Here is a 17,394-nt window from a genome sequence, read left to right as displayed (position 1 = left end):
GCCTGGAAAACACAGTGAAATTCTGTCCAAAAAAAAAAAAAAAGGGACATATTTGAGGTGGGATCAAGTATTCGCGGTCACTTGGAGTTTCTTCTGATAATGGCTCCCACTGGTGAATTCCTTCAGTGTAATAACACAGCTATTGACCAAAAGCTTTTTATTGGCCAGTCTTGAGATTCAGTCCCGTGGTCCAAGTGGTGGCAAAATATGAAACGTCTCAATCATATGACAATAGCTTTTGGAGTTGTAATAGGAGAACAGAAGAAACAAGAAGATGCGAGTATGCAGAAAGAGAGCTCAGCTCAGCACCCCCTGATAAGATGAGTCCTCAGCCTTCAGTCTGCAATTCATAATGTCCTCTTTTTCTTTTTGCTTGATACTCACACCTTCATAGTTATTCCATTTAGGGGTCAACCAGTGCTAATTAGCAATCTTTCCACTTTCTCTGTCACATGGGGCTAAAGGTTACACAGACACATAACACCAGAGCTGCTGGGATGGTTCCAGAGAGGGGCAGTCTGAAGCAAGCTAAAGTTCACAGCATTTCGTGTGGCAGAATTTTGGGAACACCCCAGAAGTCTTGCTTGCACCCATCTGTCTTCACTTTAATTGAGTAGTTGAGTAGCTTTTTTTTTTTTTTTTTAAACAGGCTGGAGTTGCAGTGCCGTAATCTCAGCTCACTGCAACCTCCATCTTCCAAGTTCAAGTGATCCTCCCACCTCAGTCTCTTGAGTAGCAGGGACTACAGGCACATGCCACCATGCCTGGCTAAATTTTGTATTTTTTGTAGAGATGGGGTCTTGCTGTGTTATTCAGGCTGGTCTCAGACTCCTGGGCTCAAGCAATCTGCCTGCCTCAGCCTCCCAAAGTGCTGGTATTATGAGCCACTTCAGCTGTTCTTATATTTATTTGTTTGTAATCTATACTTTACTTCCAAAACAATTTGAGGTAGCCTACAATAGAAACATAAATGCACATAATTATAGGAAAGTTTGAGTAAAGATGAAAGGGGAATTTGAGAACACCTGCAAAAAGGGACAAGTTAATGTGCAAAAAACACAGGACAATATTATTACCTAATTAAGCACTCATTTTTAAACTGAGCTTCCTGGAAGTAATGGTATAAAGAGGAAGGCCCTAAGTAGTTTACTTTCGATGTTTAATATAAATTATATTCTGTTTTTCAGTGTAAATAACCCACCACCACGATTTTATTTTTTACACTAAATTTTGGAAGGGTAATATGATGTTCATTTTTATATGGTAGAGAGTAGAAATGGTAAAATACTTTATGATTAATTACCATTAAATGCCTTTCAGTTAATATAGAATACAGATTTCAGTGCTACCATGTAGTAAGTGCGTAACATTTTATTATTTTCCAATTTTGCATATAGGTTATATATGTAGGTTACAATACCTTGTGGATTAGTCAGAATTCTCCAAAGAGGGATAACCAGCTGGATGACCTTTTGGCCCTCTTCCAGAATAATGTTTTTATAGTGTGTGTGTGTGTGTGTGTGTGTGTGTGTGTGTGTGTGTGTGTTTTGCAGGGAGTAATGACATAGCCTTAATGCTTTAAATTCACAAAAGAACTCAGAATCCCTGTATTTCCTACTATATTACAATAGCACATACAAAATAATCCAGAACCATCTAAATTTGTTGTTCCTTATACATAAATATTAAAAAAATGATATATAGAGAGTAGCTAATGGAAAACACTCATTCATTTTGATCACTTGTATATTCTATTGTATGTTGTAACAAACCAAAATGGCTTATTCTGAAATGATTCTTGAGTAATAGATGGCATAATTCATTCAACATGAGATCAGTTTTAATGGAGAAGTATCCTATTATGCATGTCTTGCAATATACATTTAAAAATCATTGTTCTAATTATCATTTATTTACAAAAGGTTTTTCTTTTTCAGAACAAGGCAGCAAATTGAGTAGAAATTGTGTGTATGACCCAGAATATAATTAAATAGCCATAGTGATTAATAATTTCTTTTTGTAATTATGTTTGCATATCTGTAAATTAATTGATGAGGAAGTTATCATGCACATGTTCTTTTAACACTCCTACAAGATGACGAGGGAATTTTCTATAATCGATTAACGAAGCTTTTTGATGAGAGCAGACAAGGAGAACCCCAAGGTAAGAGACCAAATATCTTCACTCTTTTATTTTAACATTAGTTGTAAATTGATTGAAATGGTTTCTTGTAAATGCTCACCTATCTTTTCTAAATATAACCATTCACTGATTACCTATGTGAGCTTTCCATGGTTGTACATATTTAAATGTAGCTGAAGTTTAGGGGAAAAGTAATTATGACCCAATTTCCCATAATTGCATATAATTTATAACCCTAAATGGTGAAAATGATCTAAGATTTACTGTTGAAGGATCTTAAAATGGCATACGGCATACTTGGATTCACTAATTTATGAGACTATGCGCTACTCTTTTTAAAGACTGTGTCTTAGCTTTTGAACAAATGCTTTGGGGTGGTAGAAGACAAGTAGTATACTGTTCTCAACCTTAGCATGGAAATTCATACTTGTAAGTTATGCTTTTTAAGTAAAAACTTATTTTATGTATTAAACTAGTAAAGGTAACCTTTAAAAAACTCGATTCTAAATTCTTCGTTGAACATATATATAAATTCATGCCAGAACCATATTGTAATTTTTGCCAAAAAATTAAATACAAGTTGCTGTATATTTCATGGGGAATAATTCTATTATTATTAGTAGTAGTAGTATTATTATATTACCATGTGTGCCTAGTGCTTCTCAATAATTTTGTCTTCCTTATTATAATAACTCCTCAAAGTATATAAGAGGAGAGGGCTGATCATGATAATGTCTTCTAATAGTTATTATTTCTATTAAATTTATGCTTAGATTTCATCATTTACTAGCTGTGTGACCCTGGACCAATTAATTAACCTTTCTTTGTCATTTTTGCCAAATGAACATATAACACCTGTTACATGCAGTAGTTATGATGACTAAATTATTATTACATGAGCAGATGTGACAAGCGCCTACCTAGAATAATAAAAATAATAACAATAATCCTGCTGGTGAAAATATTAATGCCAGTTAAACATTCGAGTGCTTCCTAGGTGCCTGGAACTGTCTGTCCTAAACACTGTTCTAAATAATTCACTTGCTTAAACTTCGTAACAACCTTTAAAGGTTAGTCCTCATTTTTATCCCCGTTTACAGTATAATACCCTTAAAATTTTATTCCTGCTTGGGTACACTTCTCCTTTGCTTTTTTGCTATCAGTTTGTATGGTCAACCATTTATTACTTTTTGCCTTTATAAACAAAGCAAACTCATTTTTCAAGCCAGCTCATTCTGAGGGATCCCAAGTTCAAATGGTGTATCAGAATTATCCAGAGAAGCAGAATCCAGTTGGTTTGACAATATATAGAGAGGCATTTATTTTAAGAAATTGCTTCACTCTGTAGCTGGGATAGCAAGTCTGAAATCCTTCAGACAGGCTGGCAACCTGGAGAATCAGGTAAGAGTTGATGTGAAATTTAGGCAGGAGTTGAAATTGCAATCTTGCGTCTGAATTCCACAGGGCAGCAGTCTGGAAACTCAGGTAGGAGTTGATGTTGCAGTCTTGAGACTGAAATGTGTGGGGCAGGACAGCGGGCTGGAAACGCAACCAGAGTGTCTATGCTGTGGCCTTGAGACTGAATTCCCTCTTCTTTGGAAAGCCCCAATCTATATGTTTAAGAACTTTGACTGATTGGATGAGGCCCACACATATTGTGAAGAGTAATCCGCTTTACTCAAACTCAACTGATTTAAATATTAGTCACATCTAAATACACCTTCCCAACAACATCTAGACTGGTGGTTGGGCAAACAGGTGGGCACCATACCCTGTTCAAGCTGATGCTTAAAATGAAGCATCATAAATGGTTATGCGTAAGTCAGGCCTCTCTGTGTTTAGTCTAACTTCTGACTCAGCAAACCTATTGAATACCTTTTAGTGCTAGACATGGAATAGTGAACTTTTATGCCTGCTGTTTCTTTTCCATTCTGATGGCTTTTTCAGCTTGGATCCTTTGAAACCACCCAAGTCACACATTTACAGATAGCATCTAATAGATCTTCGGAAATCATTTATGGACTTAAGTCTCATAGAATTTATAGAATAGGCATTTTGTGAACTATTTTATAGAAAAGGATGTAGCTGAGACTTAGAAAGTATACTTATGCAGAGTAATATAGTGCATCAGGGAGCAAAGAACAAGGCGAGTGGGCCTCTGGACACTGTAACTCAGTGCTTTCTCCAGCATGCCATCTCATTTTCTCCTGTAGAAGAAGCTCTCTTCTGATGATTCTCGTTAAAATTCTAGAATAGGAGATGTGGAAAATTTTGTATTATATATTCCAGCATTTTTTACAGACTGGAAGAGGGAAGATCATTTTATATTTACAGCATGCATCTGGCTAGATGAATAGATATCTTTTGTAGATGACACTGTGTTCAGGTGATAGAGAAGTAAAGTACGCATACCACTTATATAAATGCTGCCATTTCTATGCAAATAAACAAGGTAGCCCAAATAAAGTGCCTCGTGTGCAGAGCTCAGGAAATGTTCTCAGAGATCCTAAGGTGGGAAAATGAACCAAAGAGCTCTGGCTTCTTCTAAGCTTATTCATCTCCTAAACAGGTTACAGCAACACAGCGAGTAAGTCGTAAGATATTGAAGTAAACAACATGTAATATTAACGCACAGAAAAGCACAGTATCCACATTTCAAGATATATTTGGTAACTGGGAAAAGGGCTTAAATGTACAGCTGTACTTTGTTGAGTCTGTAAACATTATGGGATAAACAAAGGTGGTGGTGGTTGTTTTTTAATCTTCAAACTTCTGTGCTTTAGTTGTTTTCCAGTACATGAAATAGAAAATAATTTGTTAGTTGGTCGATTATGAAAAACCAAACTTTATTGCATATAAGAAAATCAGTGATTAGTCTACTGTGTGCTTAGTCAACATTAAATTGGCAAAAACAAGTGGAATTCCATGTGATTCTCTTGGGGTAAACAGATGAGAGCGGCCGGGAGGAGAATCTGAATTCCGAAGCACCTGGGAGTTCCAATAAGAGTCACGAAATCCACCAAGAAGCCAGTGAAGCCACCCCTGCTTACCTTGAGGAGTTCCAAAGATATGCTCAAAAAAATGTAATTCTGCTTGGGAGTTCTCCACTAGAACAGGTCAGCATTAAGAGTATATTGAGAAATGTAAGATAATTTCTCTTTTTCAAATGACAAGTTGAAGTTTCAGGCCTACACATGGTCTACTGATTTTGCTTACCAGCACACTCTTCCTAGAACACACTATTTATCACTTCATTGAGTCCTTTCCTTATTTTTTATACACGTTGTAAAATGTGTAGGCAGAAGTTATGCTCCTTATCAATATCCTTACCTATCCTGGATATTGATAAGGAGCATAATTACTGCCTACGCATTTTACATTTTACATGACATTTAGTTTGTACAATTTAGTTTCATTATCTGGTTTATTTTGTGTTAGAGTGCTCATTTCTAGCATATTGTGAATGACTGATAATAAAACCCGAAACCAGCATACACTTACTTGGAAAAATTAAGAACCTGCTTGGACTTGTTTGCACAAGCACTGTATTACTACGCGAATATTCTAGCATTTCTAAAGTCACTATTTAAGGAACTTGGGCATTCTAACCATTGGACTTATGCCACATAACAGTCTTTAGCTGTTAGACTATCTTGACTTCAGAGACAATCTGATTTATCTTCTGATTTCTGTATCTTTGGTTCTATTTATGTGTAATGTGGCATTATGTGCTCTGACCCACCAGAGAGAGAAGTGATCAAAATACAAGAATCTTATATGTCTAGCTCCAGGCATGTGTGTGTGTGTGTGTGTGTGTGTGTGTTGTTGTTGTTGTTGTTGTTGTTGTTTTGTGAAAGGTAAGTAGATTCAGGCTAAAGAGGAAAAAATTCATCAGGTGAAAAAGACTATTATCAGTGAGATCTTTTATAACAACAGGTCACAAGTGGAGATATCATTTGCAACTTCAGAAGAGACAGGTATCAGTCTACATGGGATAGGCTGATTCTGTAAATATCTTGAAAAGGTGCTATCGCTGATGCTTCCTGTCTAAGGCCATCAAGGCAGCAGGGTATCACCTGATATGGTTTGGGCCTGTATCCCCACCCGAATCTCATCTCGAATCGTAATCCCCACATGTCAAGGGAGGGAGCTGGTGGGAGGTGATTGGATCACGGGGACGATTTCCCCCATGCTGTTCTTGTGATAGTGAGTGAGTTCTCATGAGATCTTATGCTTTAAAGGTGTTTGGCAGTTCTCCCCAGCTCTCTCTCTCATGCTTTGACATGATAAAACACGCCTTGTTCTCCTTCACCTTCCAACAAGATTGTAAGTTTCCTGAGGCCTCCCCAGCCATGTGGAACTGTAAATCTATTAAACCTTTTTTTTCTTTGTAAATGACCCAGTCTCAAGTATGTCTTTATAGCAGTGTGAAAATGGACTAATACAGTATCCCACAGCATGAAGAGAGTAGAAGAAACAAAACCAAGAGTGGGGAGGATGAGAGGGGAAGTGGGGAGGTAACACTCTCAGAGTCAACTAAGAACATCCCACTTCAGGGGCCATGCAAATGATGAAATATCATTTTTATTCTTATCATAGGGCAATTGAGTTGCCTAATTATAGAAAGCTACTTTAGAAATATTTGTGCTGACTTTTTATATCCCACTGACATTGGAAAGCTTGTAGGAAGGGTTTTATAAAATGACTTAGGTCTGAAAATTATCTAGTAAAGAATAAAATTCACTGATTAAGTGCATAGCTTTAATAAATTTAGTCACAGAGGAAATTCAGGAAAACAATAATACATTGTTTTTGAACTATGTATTGAATTAGATATAAAATAATTTCATTTTGCATGTTAGCCTCCAGGAGGAAATGTTTTCCTGGACATTCCCTAGTATCTACTGCATGCTGTGTACCTGTTCCTAATCAGTTGCAGATAACTAGGTTTTCCTCCGAATTTTAATTGTAAACAATCCATACATTGTTTATTCAATTAGGAAACCATGATTTAAGGAGTTTTTTTTTTTTGCAATTAATGAGTAGTGTTTTTTAAGGTTTCATCTTGATTTAATAAATAAAATATAGCATTTAGGCTAATGGTGGAATAAATATGCTAGCCCAGACTAAGCAGATGCCAGAGAAACATTCTGAAAAACAAACTAGCATATACTGGCAATTAACCCTACTTTTCCAAATTCTTCATAACTTCCTGGCATTTGACAGTAGGCGTGATTCAAATCTAAGATTGTGAAGTGAGTGAATGCTAAGTTTGAGATCAGATACTTGGATATGAGAGACATTTAAAAATGTAAAATCCGTACTAAAATCTATGTAAATTTAAAATGAATTTCATAAGGTACTTTAACAGATTAATCATTGTATTTTCTGTAAGCCAGAAACATATATTCTACTCTGAGATTAGTATAGAAAACATTTTTGGAGGGAAAATTGATTTTCGGAAATCACTTGAGGCATTTACATGATTTCCTTAACTAATACAGTAGCTCTTATACCATCCCTTAAACATTATATTTAGTATAAATGCTGATATAATTTAAAAATTTAGTTAATAAAACTATAAAAGGCAAAAAAGCAGGAGCACAAATATTTTATGGAAAAAAAAAAACAGTGGTGATTGTCCATATTTTACTTTAAGGGAAACGATAGTGACACTGCCATTCTTTACAGTTTGCAAGTTCTATCATATTCTTTGCTTTTGTGAGATGAACAAGAAAAGTGCCCTGTTATAAATATGAAAGAAACTCTAGAGGACAGAAATATCATTTTATGCTTAAAAGACTCACAGAATTTGAACTGAAAGATTTTAACACTTGGCTTTCTTTTCATTTATTATTTTATTTATATTTTTAAATTCCCTGTTAGCTACTTAACATACTTTTTTCCTTTTTTTTTTTACCCAGAGTCTCGCTCTGTTGCCCAGGCTGGAGTGCAGTGACATAATCTCAGCTCACTGCAACCTCTGCCTCCCAGGTTCAAGTGATTCTCCTGCCTCAGCCTCCCAAGTAGCTGGGATTACAGGTGCCCACCACCATGTCCGGCTAATTTTGGGTTTTTGTTTTTTTTTTTTAAAGTAGAGATGGGGTTTCACCATGTTGGCCAGGATGGTCTTGAAATCCTGATTTCAAGTAATCTGCCTGTCTTGGCCTCCCAAAGTGCTGGGATTACAGGTGTAAGTCACCGTGCCTGGCCTATTTGGCATACTTTTTGAGCTGCCCAGAATATTCTGGAGACACCTGGATAGAGACTTTCTTGCCAAAGTTGACTGGAATTCCAAGAGAAGCAGGCCACTGTTGAGAATGAATAAACATATTTTAGTGACATTATCTTTGCTTGGAAAATTATTTAGCAGTGACAATTTTGTATTTACTTAGTATCAGGTCACATTCTATAAGCACCTCTAGGTGAAAAGTTTTTGTTTCATTTGGAAAACAAAAATGATGCTATTTTGTTACTTTTTTCATTATGATTTATTTTATATACCATCTTTTTTTTTCTTCTGCCATTGGTAGTATTTTTAGTTAATGCAGGAACACAAAATAGTCTCTATTCTCCTTTCTAATACTAGGAGCTATTGAAGTTGAGGCAACTGAGGTTACTGAAGAAATTTTATATCATTTTTAAAAATGTGTGGATTCACAAATGTCCATCAGTGACAGACTGGATTAAGAAAATGTGGCACATATACACCATGGAATACTATGCAGCCATAAAAAAGGATGAGTTCGTGTCCTTTGTAGGGACGTGGATGCAGCTGGAAACCATCATTCTCAGCAAACTATTGCAAGAACAGAAAACCAAACACCACGTGTTCTCGCTCACAGGTGGGAATTGAACAATAAGATCACTTGGGCACAGGAAGGGGAACATCACACACCAGGGCCTATTGTGGGATGGGGGGAAGGGGGAGGGATAACAATAGAAGATATACCTAGTGTAAATGACGAGTTAATGGGTATGGCACACCAACATGGCACATGTATACACATGTAACAAACCTGCACATTGTGCACATGTACCCTAGAACTTAAAGTACAATAAATAAATAAATAAACTTAAAAATTGTTAAAAGTCAAATTTAAGATGAAAAAAACATGTGTGGGTTCACAGCATAACAGCAATCCATGAATGAGTAAAGCAATTGATTCCACAATCTTTCAAAATATGGTGGTCCAAGCATATATCCCTGGTGGTCAAGTATGGTCCAAGGATAACATTTTATGTATTTATAGACGAGATGGGCTGATTATTATTCAGCGAACATAATTTCTAAGAACTGAAATTCAGTACAAATAGATTGTCAGATAATTTAAGGTTGTATTATTAAATAAGAATCAGAAGGGCAGAAATTCTTTATTTGTGATTGGGGCAGTTACCTTTTCTTTATTACTCAACTAAGCCTTAGGGGATGGTTGGTTCTTGGGCTCTTATGGAAATTCAGGAGCCAGACAGAACAGGAACCAGAATAGGAAGCCACCTAGCTCTGCGTGGACTGGGGTGAAAGAAGAATGTGTGTTGTCATTATTGGGAGTAGAGTAAGTCCTCACTTATGTTGTTGATAGGTTCTTGGAAACTGTGACTTTAAGTGAAATAACGTATAAAAAATTAATTTACCATAGGCTAATTGATATAAACAAGAGTTAAGTTCCTATGGCATATTTGTAGTCACAAATACATCACCAAATATCTAAATAAAGATCAAAACGCTTCTAATTTTCAGCATTGAAATAAATGTAGGCTTTATATATGTTTAAGAAAAATTATTAAAAATGAGAAATATTGGCTAAATAAGAAAAGGTATTACCCACTGATTCCAGTTTAGGGTGGAAGGTGGCTGGAGTCTGTCCCAGCAGCTCAGGGTACAAGGTAGGACCCAGCCCTGGACAAGACGCCATCCCATTGCAGGCTGCATTCACACACACCCACAGTCATCCACACTGGGACAGTGTAGACACACCAGTGAACCTAGTCGGCACATCTTTGGGATGTGAGAGGAAATGGGAGGACCCAGAGAGAACCCACACAGACATGAGGAGAACGTGCAGATTCCACACAGGCAGTGGCCACGGCAGGAAATTGATTTTCTTTGTCCTTGTTGTAATGAAGTGACGTTGACTGAAGCATTATTTGGCGAAACTGCTGTATAGGTTTCCATGTGCTTATAAAACCACACGGAGGAAAACGCAAAATAGGAGAATGGAATAATGGTTAGTAGATTTGCATATTTGATTAAACTTGCAGATCCTGAAAGCTAGATATTTAAAATTACAGTAAAATAGTTCTTGACTGACCTCCAGCTCTTCTTTATTTTTCATTTATATATGGGTCACCACCTTATCAAAATATTTCCTCAAAGTTCAAGGCAAGCTCAATTGGCTGCCAATTAGCCTTTTGGTGAGAAGTCTTCTGAGCTTTAATAAACCAAATAAACATTTCTGAAATAATATTAATGCATGAATTTTTGGGTTTTGTTTCAGAGCAAAGTATCTACTTTTTATAAAACGTTGCTGCAGTTTCACCATACCGAGTATGCCACCCTCAACATTATTTTATTATGCATAATTTAAAAACAAAACATCACCGTTTTCACAAAGGGCTGAATAATTTCGCCCTCTTCTTTGGTTGCTTATTTCTATTCCCTTATAAAGTTTCTTGTATAAGTAAACTTTCTTGAGAAACTCAGCCCTCATTTATGTATCAGCAATGGATTTATGAGCCTCAAACTGAAAACTCGTGCTGTGTAAGACAGAAATGAGAAACTGCATTGCTTTCAGGAGAAAGAAACGCCCATATTTGACATCAAACAAATCTAATAACACTTCGATAATAAAATCAAGATACTTATGCTATAGTCCATGAGTTCCTTCAGAGAAAGGGCTGTGCCTTTTTACCTTCAGCACCAAGAACAGGGCCTGGCAGAAAACAAAGTTTACCTTCATTGAATGTTTGTTCTATGAATGAATGAAGGAATGAGTACATGCTGCAGATAACTAGTATGGCAAAATTATCGTGGATATCATTGGCTTACAAATGTTCTGTGGTATTCATTTTCTCTAATGCTGTTATAATATCATTATGTGGAGTGTTATGATTTGGTACTTTCATGTATATCAACTAAATTACTTTTTAAAATATTTAAGTGTCATAGAATAGAGAAAAGGGCCGTTTAATAATATAATAGCTAACATTCATTGCATACCTACTGACATCATTTAAGCACTTTGCATAATTTAACCTCATGGCTCCCATACGTGAATAGTGTTATCACTCCCATCTTATAGAAGAGCAACCTAAGGCACAGAAAGGCCAACTAGCTTGGGAAAGGTTTTACAGCTAATAAGTTGCTGAGTTAGGACTATAACTTCATCGTAATCATCACAGCTAATGAGGGCACACAGTTTTTAAAAATATGGCTTTTTAATACAAAATTTTCTATCAATCATCTGCCACTTTACTCTTTGGAGGAAGCAACATTCTCAGACCAGTTAAATGGTTTTCACATACTTGAAATTATAGTAGAATATGGATCAACATATTTTATGAGGCAAGTGATAATACTGTTTCATCTTGTATTTGGTAAACCATGTATGTGCCAGGGTTCTATGGAGAAACAAAACCAGTAGAATACACACACACACACACACACACACACACACACACACTCTCTATGGGGAGATTTATTATAGGAATTTGCTCACACAATTATGGAGGCCAAAAAGTCCCACCAAGTGCTGTCTGCAACCTGGAATCAGAGGAAGCTGATGGTGTAACTCCCAATTTGAGTCAAAATGCTGAGAACCAGGGATAGTGGTGGTGGTGCTGCTGGAATCCCCAAGTAAGTCTGGGAGTTCAGAGACCCCGAAACCAGGAGCTCTGTTGTCCCAGAGCAAGAAAATATGGATGTCCTAGCTCTAACAGAGTGAATTCACCCTTCCTCTTTGTTCCATTTTGTTTTGTTGTTCTATTCCAGCCCTCAGTGGATTAGATGCTGACCACCCACGTTAGTGAAGGATATCTTTATAACTCAGCCAACTGATTCAAATGTTAACCTCTTCTGAAAATACGCTGACAGACACACTCAGAAATAATGTTTTACCAGCTATCAGGGCATCCCATAGCCCAGTCAAGTTGACACGTGAATTTAACCATCACAAACCAAGAAAAACAAAGTTGGAAAATATTTACAACAGCTCAAGACTCAGTGGTATTCTTAGCAATTAAACTGGGAAAACAATGCCCAATGCAGACAACATTACAAAATAATCATCCCTTTAAAAAATATTATTAACATTATTTTTAATTAACAAACAAATTTTATATTTATGGGGTTCAACGTGATATTTCGATATGTGAATACTACATGACAGAATTAAACAAGGCTAATTAACATAGCTATGCTGTAGCTTACCTATGTTTTTTAATGGTGATACATTTGAAATTTGCTCTTATTTTGAAATATATAATATGTTATTATTGACAATAGTTACCCTGCTGTACAATACATCTCAAAACTTATTCCTCCTGCGTATTTGAAAATTTGTACCCTTTGATCAACATGTCTCCCCAATTCTTCATCTCCCTGACCTTCTGGTAACCACTATTTAACTTTCTACTTTTATGTGTTTTACTTTCATAAAGGTGATATCATGTAGTATTTGAATTTCTGTACCTGGCTTATTCCATTTAGCATAATGTCCTTCTGCTTCTCCCAGGTTGTCACAAATGACAGAATTTCCCTTTTTTTTTAAGGCTGAATAGTATTCTATTGTGTATATATACCACATTTTTATAGTCTATTTATTCATTGATGGGCACTTAGGTTGATGCCACTTCTTGGCTATTGTGAAGAATGTTGCAATAAACCTGAGACTACAGATATATCTTCAACATAGTGATTTCAGTTTCTTTGTAATATATACCCAGAAGTGAGATTATTTAATCATATGGTAATTCTGATTTTAGTTTTTTGAGGTTTCTGTAATGGTTGTACTAGTTTACATTCTTATCTGTTAAGTCTTTATCAGATATATGGCTTGCAAATATTTACGTCTGTTGTATGGGTTGTCTCTTCACTTGGTTGTTTCCTTTGCTGTGCAGGAGTTTTTTAGTTTGATGCCATCTCATTTGTCTGTTTTTTCTTTTGTTGCCTGTGCTCTTGTGCTTTCAGGGTCATATCCAAAAAATCATTGCCCAGACCAATGTTGTGGAGATTTTCCCCTATGTTTTCTTCTAGTAGTTTTATAGTTGCAGGTTTTACATTTAAGTCTTTAATCTATTTTGGGTTGATTTTTATATACAGTTCAAGATAAGTGTTTAATTTTATTCTTTTGCATATGGATATCCAGGTTTCCCAATATCATTTATTGAATAGACTGTCCTTTCTTCATTGTGTGTTCTTAGCACCTTTTTAAAAAATCAGTTGACCATAAAATACATAGGTTTATTTCTAAGGTTTTTTGTCCTGTTCCATTGTTTAATGTGTCTGTTTTTATGCTAGTACCATGCTGTTTTGATTACAACTACTTTACAATATGTTTTAAAATCAGGGAGTATGATGCCTCCAGCTTTTTATTTATTTATTTTGATTGTCTGGCTATGTGAAGTCTTTTGTGGTTCCATGAACATTTCTATTTCTGTAAAAAATGACATTGAATTTTTTTTTTAATACACAGTCTTGCTCTGGTGCCAAGGCTGAAGTACTGTGGTGCAATTTTGGCTCATTGCAGCCTCAACCTTCTGGGCTCAGGCAATCCTCCCACCTCAGCCTCCCAAATAGCTGGGACTACAGGCATGCAACACCACACCCAAATGACATTATAATTTTGATAGGGATTTCATAGCATCTGTATATTACTTTGGGTAGTATAGACATTTTTTCAATATTAATTCTTTATGTCCATAAACATGGTATATCTTTCCATTTGTTCATGTTTTCTTTAATTTCTTTCATCAGTTTTTTGTAGGTTTCAGTACATGTGTCTTTGCACCTTTGGTTAAATTTATGTCCAAGTATTTAATTTTTTTGTTGCTACTATAAATGAAATTGTTTTCTAATGTTTTTTTTTTGGTAGGTCATTATTAATATGTAGAAGCACAACTGATTTTCGTATGTTGATTTTATATCCTTCAAGTTTACTGAAATTGTTTGTCAGTTTTAACAGATTTTTGGTGTAGTCTTTAGGGTTTACTATATATAATATCAGCAAATAGAGATAATTTTACTTCTTTTCCTATTAAGATGACTTTTATTTCTTTGTGTTGCTTAATTGTTCTGGCTAGGACTTCCAGTACTATGTAGAAAAGAAGTGGTGAGAGTGGGCATCCTTGTCGTTGGTCTTAGGTAAAAAGCTTTTAGCTTTTCATCACTGGAATAATGCTAGTTATAGGTTTAGAATATATGGGCTTTATTTTCTTGAAGTACATTCCATTTATACCTATCTGTTCAGAGTTTTCAACCATCAAAGGGTGTTAATTTTTTAAAAAGGTTTTTCTGCATCTACTGAGATAATTATATGGTTTTTATCCTTCACTGTGTTAATATGGTGTATCACATTTATTGATTTGTATATGTTGAACCATTCTTGCATTCCAGGGATAAATCCCACTTGATTATGGTGAAAGATTGTTTTAATGTGTTATTGAATTCAGTTTACTACTATTTTGTTGAGGATTTTTGCATCAATGTTAATTAGCAATATCAGCCTATAATTGTCTTTTTTTGGTGATGTCCTTATCTGTGCCTCATATTAGGGTTATGTTAGCCTCAGAAAATAAGTTTGGAAGTACTTTCTTTACTTCAAGTTTTTGGAAGAGTTTTATTTCTTTAAATGTTTGGTAGAATTCAAAACTGAAGCCATCAGTCCTGGGTTTTTCTTTGATAGGAGACTTATTATTACTGATTCAATCTCTTTAGCAGTTACTGGTCTTTTCAGATTTTTTATTTCTTCATGATTCAGTTTTAGTAGATTGCATGTGTTTAAGAGTTCATTGATTTCTTCTAGGTTATTTAACTTCTTGGTGTATAATTTTTTATTGTAATTATAAATGATTCTTTGTATTTCTGTGATACAACTTGTAATGTCTCCTCTTTCCTTCTGATCTCATTTATTTGAGTCTTCTCTTTTTTGCCCTAGTTAGTCTAGCTAAGGGTTTGTTGATTTTGTTTATCTTTTCAAAAAACCAACTCAGTTTGGTTGATGTTTTAAAATTGTTTCTCTAGTATCTATTTTATTTAATTCTGCTCTGACTTTTGTTATTTCCTTTGATCTGCTAACTTTGAGCTTAGTTTGTTGTTTTTACCCCTAATTTCTTAAAGTGTAACATTAGATTGTTTATTTATAATCTTCTTTTTCTGATGTAGGTGTTTATACTATAAATTTCCCCCTTAGGACAACTTTTGCTGCATTTCATAACTTTTGGCATATTTTGTTTTCACTTTCTTTTTTCTCAAGATACTTTTAAATTTTCTTTTTGATTTTTGCTGTGATCCATTGCTTGTTTAGGAACATATTTAATTTCCACATATTTGTGTATTTTTAAAGATTTCTTCTGTTACTGATTTCTAGTTTTATGCCATTGTAATCCAAAAAGATACTTGATATGATTTCAATGCTCCTAAATTCGTTAAAATTTGTTTTGTGACCAAACATGATCTATCCTGAGAATGTTTTCTGTGTACTTGAGAAAAATGTATATTCTGCTGTTATGGGATCAAATGTTCTATATATGTCTGCTAGATCCATTTGCTCTAAAGTGTAATTCAGGTCCAATTTTTTATATATTACTTTTCTGTCTAGATGGTCTATCCATTGTTGAATGTGAGATACTTTTCTTTGTCTTTGATTTTTGACAATTGTATTATGATGTGTGTTGGAAACTCCCCCTGGATTGAATTTGATTGGAAACCTATGGGTTTTTAGTATCTGTATGTTGTCTTCTTTCCCCAGATTTGGGAAATTTTCTGCCATTATTTTCTTAAATGTTTTCAAGGCCCTTTTCTCTCTATCTTCCTTCAGGAATTCTTATGCAAAGGTTAATTACTTGATGGTGTCTCATAATTCTTTTATGCCTTCCTTATTCTTTTTAAGATTTATTTTATTTTTGCCCTGCTAATTGGATAATTTCAAATGTCCTGTCTTTGAGCTCACTGATTCAAGAAAGCATCAGTGCTTAATAAAGTCAGCTATTGAAGTTTTCTATTGAATGTTTCAGTTTAATTATTGAATTCTTTACCTCTAAGATTTCAAATTTTTAGAATTGTTTATATTCATTAAACTTCTTATTTTGTCTATGAATTGTTTTCCAAATTTTATTTAATTTTGTATTTGTATTTTTTGGTAGTTAGTTCTCTGAACTTCTTTGTTAGTCATTTCATGGATCTTCACTTTTTTCTGGGTTCATTATATAACCACACTATGGGTTTTTCCTGCCCACTGCACAAAAATGACTTACTGAGACTAAGGCACTGCAGTAAAGAGTTTAATTGATGCAAGGGTGGTCATGCCACATGGAAGATGGAGTTATTACTCAAATTACTCTTCCCAGAGGCTCATAGGTTAGGGATTTTTCAAAGATAGTTTGGTGGTCAGGGGACTAGGGTAGGGGATATGCTGACTGATTGAGTTAGAGATGAAATGACAGGGAATCATTGCTGTCCTCTTGTGCAAAAGTGAGTTCCTGGGTGGGGGCCACAGAACTGGTTGCTAGGTCCAAGTGAGGTCATTGGATTGTCAGAAATGCAAAAACCTGAAAAGGTATCTCAAAAGGCCGATCTTAGCTTCTACAATAGTGATGTTATATGCAAGAGTAATTGGTGAAGTTGCAAATTTTATGACCTCTGGAACAATGGCTGGTAATTATTGAGAATTCAAGCCCTTTACATCCTTGTCACTTGGTGGCCTTTCATTAGTTTCAGAACAACAGTTAAGTTTTGGAGAAGGGCTATTATCATTTAACCTATAAACAAAATTTCTCCCAAAATTAGCTTGCTTCAGCCCAGAAAGAGCAAAGATAGCCAACCTGTGGTGCTAGAAGCAATATAGAGTTGCTTATGTGAGATTTCTCCACTGTTATAATTTTACAAAGCTGGTTTCAATTGCTGGAACTTTACTAGTTTATTCTGGTGATGTCATAATTCACTGATTTTTTATAATCCTTTTATTCATATCTTGATGAACGTACATTTGAGGAGATAGCCACCTCTTTGGCTCTTGCAGGTATTCTTTAATGGT

General features: G+C 35.2%; 1 protein-coding gene across 1 annotated transcript in view; it reads left to right on the top strand.

Annotated features, from left to right (window-relative positions):
- Window positions 1–1,260: 1,260 nt before the first annotated feature.
- LOC103222193 (uncharacterized) overlaps window positions 1,261–17,394 on the top strand; it is a 202,110-nt gene continuing 185,976 nt past the window's right edge. The window contains exons 1-3 of the mRNA XM_073006213.1: window positions 1,261–1,279; window positions 2,057–2,164; window positions 5,093–5,259. Coding sequence (XP_072862314.1) covers window positions 1,261–1,279; window positions 2,057–2,164; window positions 5,093–5,259 — 294 coding nt within the window. The remainder of the gene's footprint in view (window positions 1,280–2,056; window positions 2,165–5,092; window positions 5,260–17,394) is intronic.

This window comes from Chlorocebus sabaeus, chromosome 17, assembly GCF_047675955.1.
Source record: "Chlorocebus sabaeus isolate Y175 chromosome 17, mChlSab1.0.hap1, whole genome shotgun sequence".
Classification (NCBI taxonomy): domain Eukaryota; kingdom Metazoa; phylum Chordata; class Mammalia; order Primates; family Cercopithecidae; genus Chlorocebus; species Chlorocebus sabaeus.
This window is presented reverse-complemented; position numbering and strand designations above follow the sequence as displayed.